This window comes from Archocentrus centrarchus, chromosome 20 (assembly GCF_007364275.1).
Source record: "Archocentrus centrarchus isolate MPI-CPG fArcCen1 chromosome 20, fArcCen1, whole genome shotgun sequence".
Lineage (NCBI taxonomy): Eukaryota > Metazoa > Chordata > Actinopteri > Cichliformes > Cichlidae > Archocentrus > Archocentrus centrarchus.
Genome location: NC_044365.1, coordinates 15,676,179 through 15,699,248, shown reverse-complemented (window position 1 = coordinate 15,699,248; position 23,070 = coordinate 15,676,179). Strand labels below are relative to the sequence as shown.

Genomic DNA, 23,070 nt, shown 5'->3' with positions numbered 1-23,070 from the left:
GGGCATATGTACTTATTGTTGTATTTTATAAAGCTTCTCTTATATCACCTTAATCTTTGAGGATTAAGATGCCACTGTTGTATCTGTAAGCTAAATATTGAGCTGTAACCTGCAGCTCAGCACAGAGAGAAACCTTTCAAACTGCACTTAAGGTGCTTTTGACCTCCTGTGGTTCTCTGTTATATGACAGATCTTACTGCTACAAAAATGCAATGCTGGGATGGCAATAGAAGATGAGGACATCATTCAAACACAAATGAAATGGATGGATTTTTGCTGTTTTGATGTTATCACATATTTACAGCTCCAGTTTGTCCACTTTGAATGCAGCTGGTGCAAACCAGCAGCACCCGTTTCAAAAACCAGTACCAGTTATACTCTGTCTCTAGAGAAGGACAGAATATCCAATGGGAAAACCGTGGGAGACCCAGGAATCCTGGAGCGGTTAATGGAGAACGCGCCACTGTGTTTTCATTGTGCCTGCAACCACTGTAACAGCAGATATACCATATGTGTGCCTGAGATCAAACTGGACTGTGTGTGTCCCATTAATTAATTAGATAAACCAGTGAAATTACAATGTTACAGCAGCAGGATAAAGAATAAAATAATATAATCTACAATAAAAACACCATTAAAAGTCAAATTTGATATTGTGCAAAATGTCCTGGCTCAGCTGTGTCCTGAGCAAATGTCAGGAATAAATGATGTGTCCGCTATAAATCCAAGAGCAACGAGGTCTAATACAGAAACGTGTGGACTCCTGACAGCTGTGCTCAGACAGGTGTGCTCAGACAGTAAGCAGACGTGCTGTAAAGGTTGATAAAGAACAGTAGGAACGATTTTCTGAACCGTTTTTATTAAAAGCAGTTTTATTCTAAACTGGAGCACAGTCTCAGTTCAGACAGGATAACAGCCACAGTGCAGGAGGATCAGCTGATTCCAATGCCGGACGCACTTAACAAGTGTCGTTCTCTCTGATGGCTGATCCGGTGTTGTGCCAAAAAGTGATCGTCTGCCAAAAAGTGATTGCCAGAAAATGATTGCCCATATTTAAACTGTTGTAAATGACTTGCTGATCTATAATCTGTGAAAAATATGTCAAACATATCTCTCGTGAATGATGTCAAGTCATTTTGAGTAACAAACAACATTTCTGTCACAAGGTAGAAGCTGCAATCAGTTTTTGGCAGAGACTTTTATATATTCTTTATTTATCAGAGTAAAAACTGCGATTGGCCAGATTTTTTAAAGAGATATGTGGTCAAGAGGGCAGCAGAAATCAGAACAAATATGACATTACACTCTCTAAAAATATTTTCAGTGACCAAAGAAGACTGGATTTATTATACGTACGTGCAATAATGCAGAGTCATAAACATACTTGAATAACAGGTCATTTCTTCATTTTATATCTAAGCCCTTCATAAATCCTATTGACTACGCTCTATTCACCAATATGAGCATATACATTACACATAAAAGCACATAGAAACATCAAAAATCAGTTTCTGGCAGACGATCACTTTTTGGCACAACACCGGTCTGTGCTGCAGTCTTAGAACTATTCAGTTACTCTCTGAAGATCGCCCTCCACCCCAGACTGCTCTCAGATAGTTGTAGCACACTTGTGACGTGCCAGCTTCACACTGGGCGTCGCCTTTTTGAAGGCGTTCCAAACAGAGTGTTTGACATATATCGCTGTCATGATACATCACCTGGTAGTTAGCTAGCTGTGTTCTTCTATTTTGGTTGCTTAATGTTGGTAAACAGCTTGTAGGTGCAGTACTGCCACCTCCTGGCAGGAGTAGCCCATTATAACCTACCTGTCACTGGGAAAAACAACTGAAATCTGTCATTTAAGTCAACAAATAGCCGATCAGCTTGTTCTGAAACCTAATGACTGTTAGAACATTTAAAGAATTATGCACATGCACAGTCTTGGTGCTGTTATCCTCACCGACATATTTTAGTGTAGGAAATAATGATCTTTTTAATTATTGTCTGCAGGCTCTAGATTCACCTTCAGTGCACAAACATGAGACTGTCATCATTTCCTCACCGGCTCTCAGAGAAAAGCCAATAAATACTGAGAGGTGTATATTAGCCATTCTAGCACACTTGTACTGAGTATAGAAATAAATGCAGTGGTGACTTTAGATGAACTTGTGCACGTTGCTTGGAAACTAAAAGAGCTTTTCACTCCGTGTCTTAGTTTCTCAGCCACAAGCTTTGCTGAGCCTTGGAAATGATTTCAATTCTCTGAACCCCAACGGTGTCTTCTCCTCTTCCTCCTAGGTGGCGTTGGTGTTTCCTAACAATGACCCAGTGGCCTTCATGGTGGCCTTTTATGGCTGTCTGCTAGCGGAGGTGGTCCCTGTTCCCATAGAGGTGCCCCTAAGTCGTAAGGTACTTCACAACACAGCAAATCAAACTGCTTGTATTCCTGTCTTTAGCCATCGTTGCAGCTCTGCATCTGTTGCTGATGCTGTGCAGGATTACTCTCCCTGCTGGAGGTTAGGTAATTAGATTTTTCACAGACCTGCTGTGGCCACATCTGTATTTCACCTCGTCCCCCTGGAGCTCCAAACTCCCGCTGTGTTTCATTTCAGTCGTGTTTGTGTGGAGGCCTCAGCGATTCCTCAGACAGTTGATAAAATGTTTTGGATCTTCAGCGGCAGCTGTTTATCAGCAGCAAGTTTTTCTGAGGAAATAATCCTGAACAGGGAGCAGAAAAACACGCCTGCTGCCCTCCTGCTGCCCTGCCATCGCAAGAGAAACACTGTTATCAACTCACCTACAACTGCTGATCTTTCACCTTCAGATTTCAGCAGGCTGGAAGTCTTTGATAGGAAGCTCCCTGAGAGGAAGCCAATATTTAATATACACCACCCTGTATTGTATTTGTTTCTGCTTTAGTCTCTGCTCACTCTGAGACGGAGCTGCTTGTCTTTGCAGCATCGTGGCCAGCATAGGGGTTGGCATGGTTACACAGTGATTACTTGCTTAGCAGAAAATGCCTTTTGCTGCATGTTGGTAGCCTCTGTTGAACTCCTTCCCCCCTCCTGCATTCGTGCTGCAGGATTTTCCATAAAATTTAAGTTTCGTCTGCTGAAACGGCGCAGTAGCAGCAGCAGCAGCGCTGCATGTGCACATGTTGAATGCTTTTGTAGAAATCTTTTAGAAACATATGTCTCTGCAACATTAGCTAAGTATCTGAACAGGAAGCATCAGCTTTTATTTTTTAAATTAGTTTGATTATTTTCCGTGTCATCCAACAGGATGCCGGCAGCCAGCAGATTGGATTCCTGTTGGGCAGCTGTGGCGTTACTGTGGCGCTGACCAGTGATGCCTGCCATAAGGGTCTTCCTAAGAGCGCAACAGGAGAGATCCCACAGTTCAAAGGTGAGAGGGAATCTCATCAATCATAGCTGAGTTGTAAAGGCGTGATGGGGGGGGGGTAGCCTTGCTTAGTGTGCACAATGAGACGAGCGAGGGTGTTGATTCAAAATGAGCACACTGAGTTTCACTGGCCTGGAAAAAAACTAATTTAACTTTATAAACTGCTGAGTAGCTTCATCTGTAATAACATCATTTATTAGCAAATTTGTATTTTATATGAAGTAATTAGTAACTAAAGCTTTAAAATAAATGGTCTGAGGCCCCCCCACCCTGTGCCCTCCATACTTTTTTTTGGGGGGGGGGGCCTAGGTTTATAATGTTTATAATAAATCTGCTGGTTTATCTGCAGACAGCTTTTGTTTTAGCTCGTTTTGGACTCAGTTACATTGTAACTGCATCAGACAGAGCGGGGGTGCATGGGAGCGGCTGCAAAGCTTGTTTTTCTTCATGTTTAACCTTTCTTGATTTTACCATCACAGCTTTTTAATCACAGAAACAAAGCTGCTGCTGTCCTCCTCGCTGCCTCCTCGCTGCAGCTCGACCATCTTAACTGCAGCTTTGCTGAGAGAAATAAAAGCTCCTTTGTGCTAAATTGTATCATCTTTTAATGCTTCTATATTTTACAAACAGCATGCATTTATTTTCAGTCACAAATGTGAGTGAAACTCGCTGCACTACTATCATCGCCTTCCTACACCGTTTTCAGTGCCAATGAGAGCATTCTCTTTCATTCAGCAGCCTTAAACAAGCTTCCTTGGGTGTGAAAATAGTAGTGGCTCTGGCTCAGTTAAACCAGTTTGCTTCTGTGATTGGTGGAAGCACTGTCACTGTTGCAGCAACTGGCCAATCAGATTGCCTGGCATACATGAAAGGTAAAACTGAACAAAGGACTAATCCGTGTAGAAGAAGGTGGTAATAAGAACTGTGATGAAACAGATGATCTGACTAAGACTGGCTTAAAGCCCTCAGAATAAATATTCACAGAGAACAGATAGAGCACCGAGTAAGTTTTCAAAATAAAAGACCCCGTGCAGGCTAAATGCTCCCAGTGTGGTTTGCAGCTGTGGGAAGGGGGAATCAGGAGGAGGGTTAGGGCTAAACAAAACCAAGAACACAACAGCAAAGATCATCATCACGACAGTCTCCTCAGTAATTGTGTTTTCCCCTCAGGGTGGCCGAAGCTGCTGTGGTTCGTAACAGAGTCGAAGCATCTGTCCAAACCTCCCAGAGATTGGTTCCCCCACATCAAAGATGCAAATAACGACACTGCTTACATAGAGGTGAGCTAACACACAGACACACACAATCAACCTGTGGCCTGTTGTGCTGGTTGTTTACTCTTGATGCTCATAGGTTTAGTTTTATTATACTGTATATGTTTATATTCAGAAATATTTTGTTACATATGTGTATCTGTCAGAGAATAAATATGAAGTTGTTAGAGGGATGTGTTTTCATGTGGGATCTGTGGCAGACTCAGAAATATCATTTATATCAATTATCAGTATTTGCACTGCTTCAGCAAATCGGAATTTAGCACGTGAACTTTAAAGGTGGGTGAGCTTGGATTTTTTTCTCACCTTTGGATAAAGACAGACTAACTGCTTCCTGTTCCTGATATAGACTGTATATACGCTCGCTGGACACTTTATTAGGTACACCTCACCAGTACCAGACTGGACCCCCTTTTGCCTTCAGAACTGCCTTAATTCAAATTCATCAAGGTGCTGGAAACATTCCTCGGAGATGTTGGTCCATATCAGCATGACAGCATCACACAGTTCATGATGGGAATCTACCAATATGTCCCAAAGGTGCTCTGTTGGATTGAGATCCAGTACAGGAGGTCACCTGAGTGAACTGGAGTAGTAAAGAAACTGGATTTATGATGCGATGTGTGATCCTGCTGGAAGCAGCCATCATCAGTGATGGGTATACTGTGGTCACAAAGGCAGGGTCAGCAACAGCACTCAGGCAGGATGTGGTGTTCAAATGATGCTCAGCTGGTCCCGAGGGGGCCAAAATATGACATGACGATATCACCCTGACCTTTACAGCCAGCCTGAGCTGTTCATAAAAGGCTTTCATGTTGTTTATATTAGATCAGGAAGTCTTCTGTTGTTTAATTTTGGTGAGCCAGTACGAATTGCAGCCTTAGTTTCTTGTTCTTAGCTCCAAAGGAGTGGGCCCGGTGCTGTAGCCCATCTGCTTCAAATGTGTTGTGCATTCAGAGATGCTTTTCTGCATACCTTGGTTGTAATGAATTTGTGTCCACCCAGCCCTTAAACAGGTGCACCTATTAAAGTGTCTGTTGAGTGTATATATAAGTGGCAGTCATTGGGACCCACTGAGAGAGCATCAAAGGACTGTAACCAACTGACGGGGAAACTGTGGAGCTACAAAAAAATGTGGTTTTTGTAGGGAAAACAAACAAACTGCCCACATCTTTAAATCATTCAAATGCAGCTGGGATCATTTTTTTGATGTTTATGATCGACAAAAATTGTGTTTTCAAGAATCTGCTTTAAGATCTAACACACTGGACATGATGATCAATGAAAATGAAGGCCACTGCTCGCTGATCAGGCAGCGAAAGTCTTTTCTGAAGTATACGCTGCTTTGTTTAAATGTGACCATAATTCACATTCATAAGGCTTGAAGTGATTACTGAGGTCAGAGACTGAGGGAGAATTGGTCATTTTCATACAGACGTCTATGTAGAAGTGATCCTCAGAGGGCTCGCCCCCTGCTGGTCAGAAGAAAGAATGCAGGTTTCAGGCACTGCAGCACATTTTAAATGCTCACCTTTCTTCTGAGGCCATCTTTTAGAGACAGCCTGTGATGGAAGTGCTGTGTCTGTAGCATTTTCTCAACATGCTTTACATTAAATCAATAATAAATGTGAGAAAACAGGTTATAGATGAAACATTAATGTGACCTGCTCCAGCTGCAGACATACAAGTGGCATCAGTCTGCGAATCTAGGCCAGAAAGCCATAAAGTGCACCTCCAGCTTGTCAAATATGAGCATATGATATTTTATAACATTTTTAAAATGTTATAAAAGCCAGCCAACATTTTTCACCATTATCTGAAATTCAGTTAACTAAAAACATGAATGAAAAATTCACATTTCTCTTTAATAATAATCTGTTTACATTTAGTCGACAATTAATGAGAGAGTCTTGAAAATATTCATTGACAGTTAAAGTGAGATTATGGCTTTGTATACTGAACGGCAGGTACAACAGGGCTGAGTCTGTCACTGAGCTCCCCCCCCTGCTCTGCTTTCAATGATCCATCTGCTGTTTTCCTCCCAGTATAAAACCTGTAAGGACGGCAGTGTGCTGGGAGTCACTGTGACGAGGATCGCTCTGCTCACACACTGCCAGGCTCTCACCCAGTCCTGCAGCTACACCGAGGGTAAGCACGCACGCGCGCATGCACACACACACACACACGCACACACACACACACGCACGCACGCACACACACACACACACACACACACACACGCACGCACACACACACACACACACACAGACACACACAGCTCAGTCTCTAGATGTAATTAAGTAATTTAACCCTCTTCTCTCCCACCTCTGCCTGCAGCTGAAACCATAGTGAACGTCTTAGACTTCAAGAAGGACGTGGGCCTGTGGCATGGCATACTGACGGTAAGCTCTGACTGTAAGAGGTCAGAGGTCATGGCCCTAATTTCCTGTTGTTTTAAGCTGGGAGATAGCTCATCACGTTGACCTTTACTCTTCAGACTGCTGCTCTTTAATTGTCACTATTTTTTAATTTTCAAGCGATTAATCTTCATGATGTATACAGAACCTTTATTAATACACAGGCTAAAGTGTTAATAGCAGTATAAACATGTTTATTACTATTAGATCTTATAAGTATTTTATAAGCTCTTATAACAAACGTGTTACAGTTTAGAACTGTATTACAGACATTTGAAGTTTAACTTGATTATAATGTCATTGTTAACCTTTTTCTGGCATGAGCATGTATCTAAACCAAAACAATGCATTTTTAAGATAAATAAATCTGTTATAAAATTATTGACAGTATAGCTCTTCCATCTGGAAGAAGAGCTATATTTCAAGGTTGATAAAATAAATAAATAAGTTTGTTTTTAATGTTGTTTTTTACACTTTATTAAATCAAATCATTTGATAGATCAAAACAAAACAATTGAGCAAAATGCACAGAAAAAACAATTGTTTGAATTCATGGAAATTAGAAATAATTACCAGACAAATAAAATTATGAACCACACAATAACAATTCAGAAGAATAAATTAGAAAGAAGGAAGGATGGAAAATGAAATCATGTGATAGAGTTCAGAGAAAGCTGCAAATTGGAGTTTGGGTGTAATTTAAGGACTTTGTGGAGCGCTCTGGCTCTGCTGAAAGAAGGACCATAGAGAGAAAGAGAGAAAAAGGTCAGCAGTGTGTGACATCACTGACCCCGTGCATTGGTAGAATGTTGATTGGTTAAAAAGTTGCCTTGAACAGGAAAAGGAATGATATTTATCTTATTAGAAAGAGATTTATGGCTCTGCCCCCCGCTGACAGGACACAGGTTAAACATGTTGACGCTGGTGTGCTGAGTTCTGTTAGCACTTCTGGACTGTCAGTCCTCTGGGTGCTGTGAGTCCTTCCTGCAGCAGTGCACAGGTGCACTATTCCTAGTTTCTTCCCAAAAGCAAAGGAATCTCCTGCAGCTTCTGAGGAAATCCAGCATCTCTGACTGCAGTGGTAGTCCTTGTTCTCTGTGCCACAGTCAGAACTGCTGCAGTCCAAGAAGGTGGACTCAGGTTTAGTCCAGCAGCAGGACAAGATCCTTTTTTTGTTCCAAGGAAGCTCCTGAATGATATGGATGGCCGGCACATTAGAAAACATGAGGGGGAGGGGTTAGAGGAAGCTGCTTAGCAGCGACTGAGCCTTCAAAATAAGAGCAAGAGAACAAGCCTAACCTGAGCACAGAGACTGTTTTTCTTACAGACAGATTAAAAGAATTGTAAAATGAGTCACTTAGCCGGGACTTTGATATCGCTGGCAGCCTGCCCGAGTGAAGTCAGTGTGTGGGAAACACTGAAGCATCTCAGAAGGGATTATACCTGCCTCAGCTAATTCAGACATATCTTCATAGCTCACCTGGTCGATTATACCCCGGACTGTCACCCTACACTCCCCAGCTTCCTGTCCATTTCTGCTGTCATCATCAAATAATAAATCTTTATTCCACGGACGTTAATATGAAGCCAAGTATCTTCTTCTGTGTTCAGAGTGTGATGAACATGATGCATGTGATCAGCGTGCCCTACTCACTGATGAAGGTCAACCCTCTGTCGTGGATCCAGAAAGTGTGCCAGTACAAAGGTCAGACACACACACACACCTACCTGTCACTCAGCTTAATCAGTTCCCTCCATTTACCTGCTTGTCAAATTGATTTCTGATTTTGCTCTCTGTGTGTCTGTTTCCTCCTGCAGCCAAGGTGTCCTGTGTGAAGTCCAGAGACATGCACTGGGCTCTGGTGGCCCACAAAGACCAGAAGGACATCAACTTGAGCTCGCTGCGGATGCTGCTGGTGGCCGACGGTTCAAACCCCTGTAAGGTCGCGCTCAGCCTTCGCAGCCGAGCTCTTTCACTAACGGGGGAGTTTAGCGAGGTGCATTTGAGATAGAGGCTGTCAGGGAAACGAGAAGAAGGAAACTCTCCTGGGATTTCAGGAAACTGGGTCGCTTTACAGGAATAGAGCAGGATGTGTCCAACTACACACAATTGGTACATTAAAAGGTTTTCAGCCTTAACGGAGACAAAAATACAGCAGCGTGAAACCAGGAAGGTTTCATGCTGTTATTTTGTCATCCACACTGAGGGTTTCCATCTTTTAGTTCATTAACTGAATAACTTGCTTAGCAGTTACCACAGGAAGCTCTTATTTCTGCATTGACCTGCAGTGACTTGAAACTTGCTTGATGTTGCATCATATTTGCCATCAGGCGAGATTTTCAGGTCATACCTCTGATTCTGAGCAGGCGCTGTGTGCTGGGGTTCAGGTGTGCTCTGACATTAGAGAGTTAGTTTATGATGTGTACTTGAAAACATCAAGACTCCCAGAGTTTCTCATTTCAGTGTGATACACATAAAATTAGCAAATTTATCTCTTTCAAAATGCGATTGAACACTTCCAAGAATTCCCCCCAAAATATGGCTACATTTTGGAGACCAAACAGAAGCGTGCATGCAGCCCAGCTGCTTCTCTACACACAACACGTGATCCATTTTTAAATGTTCTGTACAAATGCTTTTAATCAGAGAGAGGAAACCTGACATGGTGACATGTACAGTTAGGCTAAGTGGGCTGAGATGAAGTCAAATTACACCCCCCCAATAAAAACAGCATGTTTCTAACTGTTATGGATTACCTGCATTAATGAGAGTCCAGCAGCTGCCCGGAAAGATGGTCATAAAAAGGTTAATCTGATTACTGGCCTAAAACATTTGAAACCGTCGGTACAGAAAGCTCCTTTGAGTGTTTTTTAATCGCATTCAGGGATCCAGTGTATCTGATTAAAAACCACTCGCACAACGGCTGCTTAAATTCTGCACACACGTCAGGAGTTTGTGTGAAAGGAGCTCGACACCTGAACAGAAGCAGTTCTGACACTTTGTTACCGTTCCTGTCCGTCAGGGTCCATCTCCTCCTGCGACGCCTTCCTCAACGTCTTTCAGACTAAAGGGCTGAGAGGCGAGGTCATCTGTCCCTGCGCCAGCTCCCCCGAGGCCCTGACGGTGGCCATCAGGAGGTACGTAAACACGTAAGCTCCCAGCCCCATTTTACATGCACTGATTATGCAAATATACATGCATACACCTGTGCAAACACACACACACAGACTGTAGCACAAGTAGAAAAATTCACATAAAATGATCTAGTTTATTCTCTTTGTAGCAGAAGTCTTGTCAGAGGAAGTAATCCTGAGTGGATCCAACTGTACAACCAGTTATATCAATCACAAACCAGTGGGATACAGCAGGGAGTCTGCAGCTCCTTAAGAAGTCTTAAAATGTCTTAAATACACATTTAAAGGCACCTTCAGTTTGGGTGGATATGCCCAGTTTTCACTGTGTTGGTGCAAAAAAACTGTCAAACTGTCTGATTCAACTGAAGTAATGGGAACAAATTATGTGTTTATGCAACACAGCTGCTAAAGTGCCTAAAGATACAGTTTAAAATTGCTGCGTAGTCTTTTATGTGTAGATACAACACTGCTTCATCCCTTGAGTTTTTATGCTTAAATAATCCAAAGGTCAGTGAAAAGTGACTCAACAAAAGAAATATTCCAGTGAAGAATGAGTGAAAAAGCAGCCGCTATCCGAGGAAAAGCGTGGAAGCAAAATATAAAGAAATGCTGCTCAAGATGCAGTACTGCACTGCAGCGCAGGAGTCTGTCAGTTTGCACAGATGATGCTGTTGTGTCACTGCTGTTTGTGTGTGTGTGTGTGTGTGTGTGTGGGGTTGTTCGTTTAGGCCGGTGGAGGACAGCAGCCAGCCTCCGGGCCGAGGTATCCTGTCCATGCAGGGTCTGACCTATGGAGTGGTCAGGGTTGACACGGAGGAGCGGCTGTCGGTGCTCACCGTGCAGGATGTGGGGACGGTCACACCCGGAGGTACAGCGCTGTTAGACTCTAACCCTAACCTACTCAGCTAGAATGATTCATTCTTTGTTCCCGGATTCCCAAAACATTAAGGACCCATTTAAACAAACAAAAGTGACGTATTGTTTTTAGGATTTGGGCCAGTGATGACCAGTGATGACCGAGGCCTCACAGGATTAAACCCTTAGTTCATAATGCATAAGACTGGATACTGTGAGGGTTTGTAGTTAAAATGTGCATTTCAAGCAAAAATATACCAGCATGAGGAGAAAGCATATGATTGATTTCAACTTTTCAGATTATGCTTTTTGTCCCTTCTAGTTTTCCATCTGCTGCAGCTCAAGTTCATTAAATCGTAAAATTAGTTTAAGACCCAGTTTCTCTGTTTCATCGGTGTCCAGTCTTTGAGCCCTTCCTCTCTCCCTGCTCACCACTGAGCGAGTTAACTCTTGTTCTGCTTTACATTATTGAAAGCTTTGAACTCCGGAGAGTTTTCAGTGCTGCTGTAAAGCCTGTAATCTGTTCTAATCAGCCGAGTTCTCCTCTCCTGGGTGAAGCCCACACACAGTTTAACAAGGTAACGCAGAACATTAAAAAAGCTTTTAGGACCAAACGTCATCTGTTTGGGTCTTAATGAACAGTCCACAGACACCAGTGGCATTATTTGTTTGTTCCATTTCACAGCAGATGGATTAAAATAAAACTCTTGTCGCTGATTAGTTTTACTGCAGATTAGTCTTGATTGATGAGCCAGTACACACTCAAATGTGTTTTTTGAGCTGCAAACTAAAAAATTCTGCTAAATTCATAAAAAGGTCCCATCTCATCGGTCTAAAGTAGCTCAACATGCCGTCTGTTTCACATCTTTTTGAACCTTGCAGAGCTGCTGATGAGACAGAGGTGGCCATTTGGGACCTTTTCTGTAGTATTTATGTTTTGTGATCACCTCTTATTGTGGCTGCTGTGCAGAAATGTCTGGCTGCCACAGCTAATCAAACCCCACTGCCACACCTACCCAGCGCTCACCACAGGAACTACACCTGCTGCACCACAAAGGAAGCCAAACAAAGGAGCAAAATCCTCCTTGAGGCTAATGTTGTCCCCCTGGTCTGTCTCCCAGCTTTCCTGTCTCCGTTTCTCTGTCATGTTGCAGCAAAGTCTAAAAAGATATATTACAGAAAAAAATACATTGTCACCAGTTACCTGCTCTACATATCCAGTCTTTACCCCATTTACATCAGTCACCTGGCTTTGGTGCGACACAGACAGACGCAGACGTCATTCTCGGGTTGGGACAACCTACTTTAAGCTCAGAGTTTAGCGCTGAGAAATGAGACTCTCATAAACAGGTGTGTTTGGAGTGAATAATGTTCCTCCTCACGCCATAAATAACTTTTTCTTTTTAAAAGAAACCAGAGAAATTTCAGGGCTGTTAACCCTCTGTTTCCCTCCATGTCTCTCGCCCTCCCAGGCCTGGTATGCGTGGTCAAGCCGGAAGGCGTCCCCCAGCTCTGTCAGACTGATGAGATTGGTGAGCTCTGCGTCTGCTCCATCGCCACGGGGACATCGTACTACGGTCTGACGGGCATGACCAAGAACACCTTCGAGGTGAGGTGGCACGCACCCAAACACTGACACGTGATTGGTGAGGTTTCTTTTTACAGTAATTACTTATTAATCACAAGTCTGCCACTAATTGTAGCCTGTAGTGTAGTGGTTAACACATTTGCCTTATATGTGAACGATCCCCGGTTTGAGGCTGAGAGGAGACACCCCTCAGGGGCTATGATCTAGTGTCAGGAAGGGCATCTGGGGTAAAATCTGTGCCAAGCCAAACGTGTGGATCCATCCACTGTGGGAATAAGGGAGCGGCTGCAAGTTTTTTAACGCAATAATTGATGAGCAGCTTGATGTTACCAGTATGAACGTCCCAAATTAAAGAATATCTGTAATGTCCTCTGCAGGTTTACCCGGTGAGCTCCAGCGGGGGGCTGATCAGCGAGTATGCCTTCGTGCGGACCGGCCTGCTGGGCTTCATCGGCCCCGGCGGCCTCGTCTTCATCACCGGCAAGATGGACGGGCTCATCATGGTGAGCGGGCGGAGGCACAATGCAGATGACATCGTTGCCACTGCGCTCGCAGTGGAGCCAATGAAATTTGTCTACAGGGGCAGGTAAGGGTGAGGTGGGTGTGGGTGGGGAACGTCACAGTAGACTGTGTATAAATGATGGAAGTAGGTCTGAAAAGTGAAAGCAGAAAAGTTTCTAATTGATTAAACTGTTTCTCATTTAATCTGTGACCTCAGAAGACACTTTCCTGATGAGTTTATGTCTCCATCACTAGTTTCAAGTCTTATTGACTACAACATGTTTGTAATTTACTAAATTATGACCACTTAGAGTCAAATAGATGATAAATCAGTGTGTGCTTTGGGTGGGCCCTTATGATTGAGCATGTTTATCAGGCAGATCCACCCTTCACAACAACAACAACACACAATATCAAGCTAATTAGAACTGCTCCTGACAGTAATCGGAGGTTTCCAGCAGTCTATGAGAGCTCAGCTTCTCATAGTTATGGTTACTGATTCTCACACCATATATATCTATATCTTCATAATGTACAAAGGTTTAATGTGCAGTTTATTATAACTACACAATGTTGTCACATCACAGCACTTCCACCAGTTTAGTAAAAGCATAAACCCCAAAACACATGTGTGCACATGTGTTATAATTCAGCATTCAGGTCAGAGGTGTTCCACTGTTTTAGGCATCTGCATATAAATTCTGACAGCACGCAGTAAGAGATGGAAAGCAGTTTGTTTTCTGCAACAATAAACCCTGAAGAGACAGCACGCTGTTTTAGAGTTTCACAAGTTTTAAAAGACTGAAGTTAAAAGGAGAAACACAAAGACTAAATTCCTCTGGCTGGATTTGAACCTGTGATATTGCAGTTACATATCTCACATTTCTCACATCACGTGACTCGACCACCAGTGAATCATTTTTATCATCGTTCTCATCGACAGCAGTTGAAAACCAGCCAGATGTCCGACATCGGTGCGCGGGCTGTCACGCTGATAAATGAGCAATGCCGCCGCTCATAATAAATCTAATAAAGTAGAGCAATAGTGGATGAATCCAGAAACAGTAATAGAGTGAAGTTTAATTGTGTCCACGGCCACCGAGGAGGAAATTCATCTTTTACCCGACAGCCTCTGATGACGTGTCTCGGAGCTATTTAAAGTTTGTACTCGGAGACGAAGCAGCTGCAGAAACATGACGAAGAAAAGCTGAAAGTTCATCAGGAGATAGTTTAACATTTATATTTCACATAAAGGTGTGCCTTTAGTTCTGCTTCTGTTTTTAATTCAGTTCAATTTTATTTATATAGCGCCAAATCACAACAAAGCACCTCGAGGTGCTTTATATTGTAGGTAAAGACCCTAAAATAATACAGAGAAAATCCAACAGTCAAAACGACCCCCAGTGAGCAGGGAAAACTCCCTTTTAACAGGAAGAAACCTCCAGCAGAACCAGGCTCAGGGAGGGGCAGCCATCTGCTGTGACCGGTTGGGGGTGAGGGGAGAGAGACAGGACAAAAGACATGCTGTGGAAGAGAGCCAGAGATTAATAATAACTAATGATTAAATGGAGAGTGGAGTATAAACAGAGTAAAAAGAGGTGAATGAAAAGAAACACTCAGTGCATCATAGGAACCCCCCAGCAGCATAACTAAGGGATGGTTCAGGGTCACCTGATCCAGCCCTACCTATAACCTTTATCATAAAGGAAAGTTTTAAGCCTAATCTTAAAAATAGAGAGGGTGTCTGTGTCCTGAATCCAAGCTGGGAGCTGGTTCCACAGAAGAGGCGCCTGAAAGCTGAAGGCTCTGCTCCCATTATTACTGGAAGAAATGAAGAAGACAGAGAAAGAAAGAGAAGAAAATATGCAAACATGTGCAAAGAGAAGGAGGAAATTAAGGAGATAAGGAAACAAAGAAGGTTACAAGGATAGAAACAAGGACACATGAAAAGAAAAGGACAAAATGAAGGAGACAAAGATGGAAGAAGGAAATGGGAAAGGAAAGAAGTAGACAATGAAACAAGGAAAAAAAGTGCGATCTGTTTGATGTGACTGTTCTGTCTGTGGTTGTTACTCGATGTGTGCAGTTCTGCTTTATGGTGCTTTACTGCCCTCACATACCACTGAACCCCGGTTAATGTCCACTGCAGCTCCACATTAAATATACAGAGAAAGTGAAACTACCTGCATCAACCTGCAGTGGAGCTTCCATCTAAAGACCGATGACCTCTGGAGGTCAGTTTCTCAGTGACTCTGACTCATCCGACGTGTGTTTAGATCCCCGCGGTGCTCCTCTGATGTGACATCGCACACTCTCAGTGTGAGAAAACAAAAGGAAACACATTTGTCAAGTCTGGACATGTTCCAGATAATATAGCATAAGCTCTGCTTATAACTGTGTTATAACAACCTAAACAGTAAAGACAACTAATAAAAACAGAATGGAAAAAATAGACTATAAAACGAGTCAGAATAGCTTAATAAAGTTTAAGATAGTAAAGCTGCTCTACCGGAAAGAGTTCAGTAAATAGAATAAAATAAAAATAAAGCAGCTGAGTCAGTTAAAAAGCAGAATAAAAATATGCCAAAAAATATCTCTATAAAGTAAATTAACAATAAAACAGTAAAATGAAAATGATAGAAAACAAACAGCAAAAATAATAAAGAAATTGTGGATACATAAGATATATTAATAGATCAAAAGCTTGTGCAGTAGACACAACAGGAGCCTGAAACTCTCTCAGCCTCCAACTCTGCTTCCACAGCTTGAAGCTCTTTAGTGAAAGTGTGTTTAATTCAGGTGGGAGTCACCTGATCCAGGTTGGTGGTTTTGGGGCTGTCCTGACTGATGCCTCTGTCCTCTGTCCCTGCAGGATAGCCGTGTTCTCTGTGACGGTGCTGAGAGATGAGAGGATCGTGGTGGTGGCCGAGCAGAGACCAGACTCCACGGAAGAGGATAGCTTCCAGTGGATGAGCCGCGTGTTGCAGGTGCTTTTCCTGCACTTTGGATGTTCCATGGGGACATTCAGTCCCAACTACAGTCTGACCAAAATCTCTCCTGACTCTTTCTCAGGCCATAGACAGCATCCACGGGGTGGGTGTCTTCTGTCTGGCTCTGGTTCCGGCCAACACGCTTCCCAAGACTCCTCTGGGCGGCATCCACCTGTCAGAGATCAAGCAGCTGTACCTGGAGGGGGGGCTGCACCCCTGCAACGTCCTCATGTGCCCCCACACCTGCGTCACCAACCTGCCCAAACCGCGGCAGAAACAGCCAGGTGGGCGAGGGTCTGCTGTGGGTTTTTAGCTTGTAGCCGTGAGGGTAGTTGTTGTTGATGTGCTGATCCTGTTTGTGCGTGGCAGAGATCGGACCTGCCTCTGTGATGGTGGGAAATCTGGTGTCGGGGAAGAGAATCGCTCAGGCCAGCGGCAGAGACTTGGGACAGACTGATGACAATGACCAGGTGAGAGAGACAAAAACATATTTTATAATAAATAATAAAAAATGAGATGTTGGTTTATCACTCAGTTCAAGAAGATCACAGTTTGATTTAAAAACAAGCATCGCCCAAAAAAGGTCACTCCAAGTTCAAAAAGCTTTTTTGTTGTGATAACAGGACATGAGATCAGATGATCAGACAAAAAAAATCATCTGCAGCTCTTTTGATAAACTATTAATAATTTAGTCGAGCAAAACCCTCAAACATTCTTTGATTCCAGCTTCTAGAACATTTCATATCAAAGAGAATATTTTTTCATGATAACACGTCAAGACTTCACCTTCACTTCTGACTCAGTTAACTCTCAGGGAAGTTGTTCAGACCTCCATAAATATTTGCCAAACTAATCTACATAGTAGATATGTAGACACGTGCACTCATAGACACTTTATTAGGTACACCCTGCTCCCAGGCTGGACCCTCGTTTGTCTTCACAGCTGCCATATTTCTTTATGGCACAGATTCAACAAGGTGCTGGAAAAATTCCTCAGATATCATGTTGACATGATATAATCGCACAGCTGCTGGAGGTCTGATGATGTGAGTCTCCCACTCTGCCACATCAAGGCACTCTACTGGATTGAGATCTGGTGACTGAGGATGCAGTTAACTCACTGTCATGTTAAAGAAACCAGTTTGAGATGATCTGAGCTTTGTCTCATGGCCCATCATCCTGCTGGAAGCAGCTGTCAGAAGGTGGGTACACTGTGGTCATGAAGGCATGGACATGGTCAGCAACATTACTCAGGCTGTGTGTTTGAATGATGCTCAGGTGGTACTAAGGTACCATTACACCACCATCAGCCCTAACCATTGATACACGGTTCTGACCCAACCATCTGAAAGTTGCAGCAGAAATCAATCAGTGAACTTTAGTCTCAGTTTCCTGTTGTTAGCTGACACGAGTGGCAGCCGGTGTGATCTTCTGCTGCTGCTGTACCCCTTCTGCTTCAAGGTTTGATGTTCAGAGTTGCTCTTCTGCATATCGTGGTTGTAACGACTGTTATCTTCCTATCAGATTGAAGCAGAGTGGCCATTGTCCTCTGACCTCTGGCATCAACGATGCAGCTTCTCTCAGAGCTGCCGCTCACTGGATATTTTCTCTTTTCTGGATTGTTCTCTGTAAGCCCCAGAGATGGTTGTGCTGGAAAATCCCAGCAGATCAGCAGTTTCTGAAATATCAGACCAGCCTGTGTGGCCACGCTCACTTACCTCACCTTTCTTCCTCGTTCTGGTGCTCAGTTTGAACTTCAACAGGTCATCCTGGTCCTATCTACATGACTAAATGCATCGGGATGTTGTCATGTGTTTGGCTGAGTAGATACCCAACCCCCATGCTTTTAAAGAATATCAATTTATTAAATTGCCATTATTATGTTGTTACATTTTTAGCTCTCAGCCTAAAAAGGCTCATGGGGTATTGTTCTAACCCCACCAGGTGATAGCTTGAGAACGATGTGACCTAGGCTGTTCAAACTCACACCAGAGATACATCTATACTAAAAATGTCTGGGTGTGTTTGAATCTCGGCGACTTTGACTTCAAGGTCAGAGGTCAAGGTTTCTGAAAATCTTGTGAGTGCGATAACTGGAGAAAGCTGTCACTTATGTTTTTCAGATTGATTCCATAGATGCATCTAAACCTGTCAGATGACTTCATCCTGACCACAATAATGCCAATCAGAAAGTGACGGTATTATCAGTGATTTAATTTTATCATGATTTTAGCGTTTCTTATTCCTGGTTCTCACTCAGCATTTTGAGTTTGGGTTGATTCAGTGAATAAAGTCACTGAGCCTCATTCAGTGTCTTTTTTTATGAAATCTGTTTATATGTTAATAATTACAGAACTGAGTGATTGTTTTTCATATTTACTGATTACCTTTCTGAACAGGCCGCTTAAGTTTTCGGACAAATTCCGGCATCATTCACGTCAGTCTGCAGCATTTAACTGCCCATAAATGTGCTCTTCAGAGGCAGCTTCTTTTTTTAAGCCTGCTTTGAAATTTCACCGCCTGTGATATTGATTAAACTGCTTTAATGTGCCGGACAGAAGGCAGCGACTCAGCAGTAAAAAGCAGTAAGTGGTGAGTAAGCACACAGTGACGTGGAGTTCACCTGATGGTTAAAAACTTGAGACTTTTGTACACGCTCTGCAGTCTCTGTGATATCGGCTCTGAATTTTATGTCTCGTCTGTTTTGCAGTTTTCTCTTAAAATGCTGATGTGACAATAATTGAAATGATGGGTGAAACCATCGTTTTATTCCCCTCATAAACATGTTTGATGCGTCTCTGCTGGTATTTGCAGTAAAATGAGATCAGCAAGACTTACAGAACTTTTAAAGGAGTGTTTCCTATTATAGAAGAAATGTTTGAAATCAGATCTCAGTGAAGTGTTGATGCTCTGTGTTTCAGTTCCTGTTCCTGTCTGAAGTTTTGCAGTGGAGAGCTCAGACCACACCGGACCACATCCTCTACACCCTGCTCAGCTCCCGGGTAACGGCACAGCCACACCCACTGACAACTTCCATAGATTATGTGACATGAAGTCAGCGTCTGAACTGAGCCTCAGCTTATCTTCTAACCAGGATCAGTGGATCAGTCATGGCACCGCTGTGATTTTAAGGTTCTAAGAGCAAGGACAGGATTACAATCAGCACCAAACAACTTAAACTCTAACAAGTTAATTGCTGTTTACCCCTGTAGAGTTTTGGGCATCTGTTATGGTCCGGGGTCTGTTGGACCCTGTGTGTTTTGTTTTGGCTTTATTTTTGTTGTGGGGTTTGGTTATGTTTTGATTTTTTGATTGTTTCCACACTCCCTGATTTCCTTGTGTGTGTTTAAGCCCTCAGTTTTTCTCTGTTCCTTGTTGCGGTGTCGTCAGTGTTCCCCCTTCGTAGCTGTGTGTTTCCCAGTTTAGTTTTGTTTTTCTGTTTTCTCCCAGGCTTCGTGTTTATTTCTGCCATGGTTGAGATTTTGGGTTTTTGAATTATAATAATAATAATAATGCCTTAGACTTATAAAGTGCTTTTCAAGGTACTCAAAGATGCTTTACAATTCTACGCACTATTAGTTCACATCTCAATCATACTTGGTGATGGTAAGCTACTATTGTAGCCACAGCTGCCCTGGGACAGTCTGACAGGAGCGTGGCTGCCAAATCGCACCTACGACCACCACCAAACACCAACCACATTCACACTGTGGGTTAAGTGTCTTGCCAACCTTCCAGTTGCGAGGTGAGCACCTACCCACTGAGCCACTGCCACCCACACACATCTCAGTCACCTGCTAATTAAGCAGTTTTAAGTTCAGTCCTGTCCTGTCCATATTTGATGGGTTTAGCACTGAGGGATTATGAGCTAATTGTACAAAGTGAAAAACAGGCTTCAAACAAAATAACTGAACAATTAAAGCTCCTCAAGTGGCCATTTGAGGAACTGCAGTTTCTGCCACTTTAGCCTTGTAGGTTGCATGAACGCACTTCTTGATGTCTCACACCTTCCCCCTGTTTCACCCTCTGCAGGGGGCTGTGTCCAGCTCTCTTACCTGTCTGCAGCTGCATAAGAGGGCGGAGCGAGTGGCGGCTCTGCTGATGGAGAGAGGCGGTCTGCAGGAAGGAGATCACGTCGCTCTGGTATACCCACCAGGTCAGGGGCAATACAGATGTTACACCTGTTGTTCACATGACAGCACCTGGAGATTTCATTCATACCCCTCTCTCTCTCTCTTTCTGTGCTGCAGGTATTGACCTGATTGCAGCTTTTTATGGCTGCCTGTACGCCGGCTGTGTTCCCATCACGGTGCGACCGCCTCACCCTCAGAACATCTCCACCACCCTGCCCACAGTTAAGATGATTGTCGAGGTCAGTTCTTAATTTGTCTGTTAAACCAGTCTCTCTTTCAGTCAGACCTCCAGGGTTCAAGCTCGTGATCCCAGCTAATCCCAGTATGGTATGGCTGTAGCTGACTTCTGATCCCTCTGGAGCAAATGGAGCTTAATTTCTTCTTCTGTCTTTCTCTTTCTAACTGTGCAGGTGAGTCACTCGGCCTGTGTGATGACCACCGCTGTCATCTGTAAGCTGCTGCGCTCCAAAGAGGCCACGGCCACCGTGGACATCAGGAACTGGCCACCAGTCCTGGACACTGGTACTGTGTTTCACTCTTAGCTACACTGAGAAATCAATCTCACCTCATCTGCTTTCATTTAATATAAATATTGTCAAACACAGCATTTTCTTTTGCTTTTGTCCTTCCCAAAAATCTGAAAGTTGCTCAGTTTGAGCCAAAAGAGTAAAAGTGAGGAACAAGATCTGGAGGAATCATCCTTAAAATATCCAGAAGTAAAACTCTCATGGTTTTCTTAGGTGAGTCCTGGAGCTTCTGTGATGTTGGGATCACTTAGAGTCCACTCTGTGCATCATGTGACAGCTGACAGGTTTCTGCTCCCTGTCCCTCGTCCCCTGGCCACCATGCAGGCCTTCCAACTCTGCGAGACCCAGAGACACTGAACCTTTCAGAGTTGGCTGCTGCCTGGAGCTCTTTTTGCCCCCCAGACATCCTGCTGGCTGCAGGACCAGCAGCACAACCCCGTGTCAGCAACCAGCCTACTTTATTCATTTGAACCACTCCTTTTAAGGAGATATTCTTTAAAAATGCATGCTTCAGGCAAGTTCATTAACTCCGTGATGTTTATTAAGTCTATGATGATATTACATTGATGGTACTATTATAATTACTGACTGAAGCTAGCTATGATCGAGCAGCCTCCTGCAGCAGCGTTCTTGTTCTCCTGTGTTGGCCCCATAAAGTCTGCAAACAGCTGGAGCTGCAGGCCTCAAGTTTCATACATGTGCCGAAGGTTTTTTTTTCTCCTTGTAATGGTAACGATTGTCCAGCCAGTCAGAAACTGGTTGAATGAGTGTGAATATTGAAAATTCTAAATATGAATATTGAAGGTGCAGGAAATATATTACAGGAACTAACATATTCCAAGACTCCAAAAAGAGATGCTTATCAAAAGAACTCACATATTCAGATTAATACATTATCTCTGTCACTTCTCACACACATGCACAACACAGTGTGTTCACATTGTGTTTTTTTTCCAGTATGAATACAGATTTAGAGCACTTGTGAGGATCTGTGGGACTGAGTGAAAATAAACATGAGTGCTCCTGATTATAAAGGAGCATCTCACCCTGTATTACAGTGATATTCATTGGTGTGTTTTACCAGATGGGGAGGAGGAGGGGATACATCAGGCTGCATGTGTGCACACACAGCTTGTTAGCACTGTTTGTTGTTGGTTTGCTCTTCCCCTGGGATTTGTTGACAGACAAATCCAGAATATCACCACGCTCGTGCTTTAAAGCAGTCTGTCTGTCATGGTGCAGCAGAATATTCTAGTCCCTGTTCAAGCTGCTGGAGACGCTCTGTGGGTTCATCTGGAGGTCAGGTTTGAAATGTGTCCTCTTGAGTGCAATGAAATAAATATGTGTGTCTGTGTCTGTGTGTGTGCTGCAGATGACCTGCCAAAGAAGAAGCCTCCAGCTCTCTATAAGCCCACCAACCCGGATGGCCTGGCCTATCTGGACTTCAGCGTGTCGACGACCGGCATGTTGGCCGGAGTTCAGGTCAGCTCAGCGTTAATCCTCACCAAACCACCGTTGCCTGGGCCCACTCCCCTCCTCTTCCTCCTCCTTTAGTCATTACTTTCCTCATTCCAGAGGGAAATTCAGCCATCAGTGCAGCAGGAAAATGAGTAAACAGAAAGCAGAATGAAAGCACATTTGGTTCACAGTCCAAGAGCTTAGTCCTCACACACAACTGAGACTATCTCACTTTCCACAAAATGACATTTTAAGAGTAAATTTCAGTTAAAATTAATTGTGAATCTTCCTATCTTGTTCCTTGTTTGTCTCTTTGTGTGTGTTGTGTGTCTCCCTCCCCTTCCCTCTCCAGATGTCCCATAATGCAGTTGCAGCCTTCTGTCGGTCAGTGAAGCTGCAGTGTGAGCTGTATCCGTCCAGGGAAGTGGCCATCTGTCTGGATCCCTACTGCGGCCTCGGCTTCGTCCTCTGGTGTCTCTGCAGGTCGGTGCAGCTCTCGAATGCGTCTCCACCCACTTACACGTCATTAAATATGCATTCATCACTCTGAAAGGGGCCCTGTAGTCTTTTAATATTGCACTTCTCATTGTGTTAAAGAATGGATGGTCAAAATCAAAGCAGCACAGATATGAACTGTATGTAGCTTCAGTAGATTATTATACACAAACCACCCAATTTAAAATGTCTAACCATCATAATTGCAAAATATTAGTATATGCAGGAAGTCAGTCAGTGACACAGAATCCAGTCAGCGTGATGTGAAGCTGCGCAAAGGATGGAATAACACCAG

The 23,070-nt window shown here is 43.4% G+C and overlaps 1 protein-coding gene across 1 annotated transcript in view; it reads left to right on the top strand.

The window, feature by feature from the left end:
* Positions 1-23,070, top strand: part of LOC115799370 (disco-interacting protein 2 homolog C-like) — a 71,775-nt gene that overhangs the window by 37,431 nt on the left and 11,274 nt on the right. The window contains exons 11-30 of the mRNA XM_030756493.1: positions 2,299-2,409; positions 3,282-3,405; positions 4,573-4,682; positions 6,722-6,824; positions 7,014-7,078; positions 8,705-8,798; positions 8,912-9,031; positions 10,117-10,231; positions 10,957-11,096; positions 12,556-12,692; positions 13,049-13,257; positions 16,045-16,159; positions 16,245-16,446; positions 16,532-16,632; positions 19,084-19,164; positions 20,195-20,318; positions 20,413-20,534; positions 20,706-20,817; positions 22,195-22,304; positions 22,633-22,763. Coding sequence (XP_030612353.1) covers positions 2,299-2,409; positions 3,282-3,405; positions 4,573-4,682; positions 6,722-6,824; positions 7,014-7,078; positions 8,705-8,798; positions 8,912-9,031; positions 10,117-10,231; positions 10,957-11,096; positions 12,556-12,692; positions 13,049-13,257; positions 16,045-16,159; positions 16,245-16,446; positions 16,532-16,632; positions 19,084-19,164; positions 20,195-20,318; positions 20,413-20,534; positions 20,706-20,817; positions 22,195-22,304; positions 22,633-22,763 — 2,426 coding nt within the window. The remainder of the gene's footprint in view (positions 1-2,298; positions 2,410-3,281; positions 3,406-4,572; positions 4,683-6,721; positions 6,825-7,013; positions 7,079-8,704; positions 8,799-8,911; positions 9,032-10,116; positions 10,232-10,956; positions 11,097-12,555; positions 12,693-13,048; positions 13,258-16,044; positions 16,160-16,244; positions 16,447-16,531; positions 16,633-19,083; positions 19,165-20,194; positions 20,319-20,412; positions 20,535-20,705; positions 20,818-22,194; positions 22,305-22,632; positions 22,764-23,070) is intronic.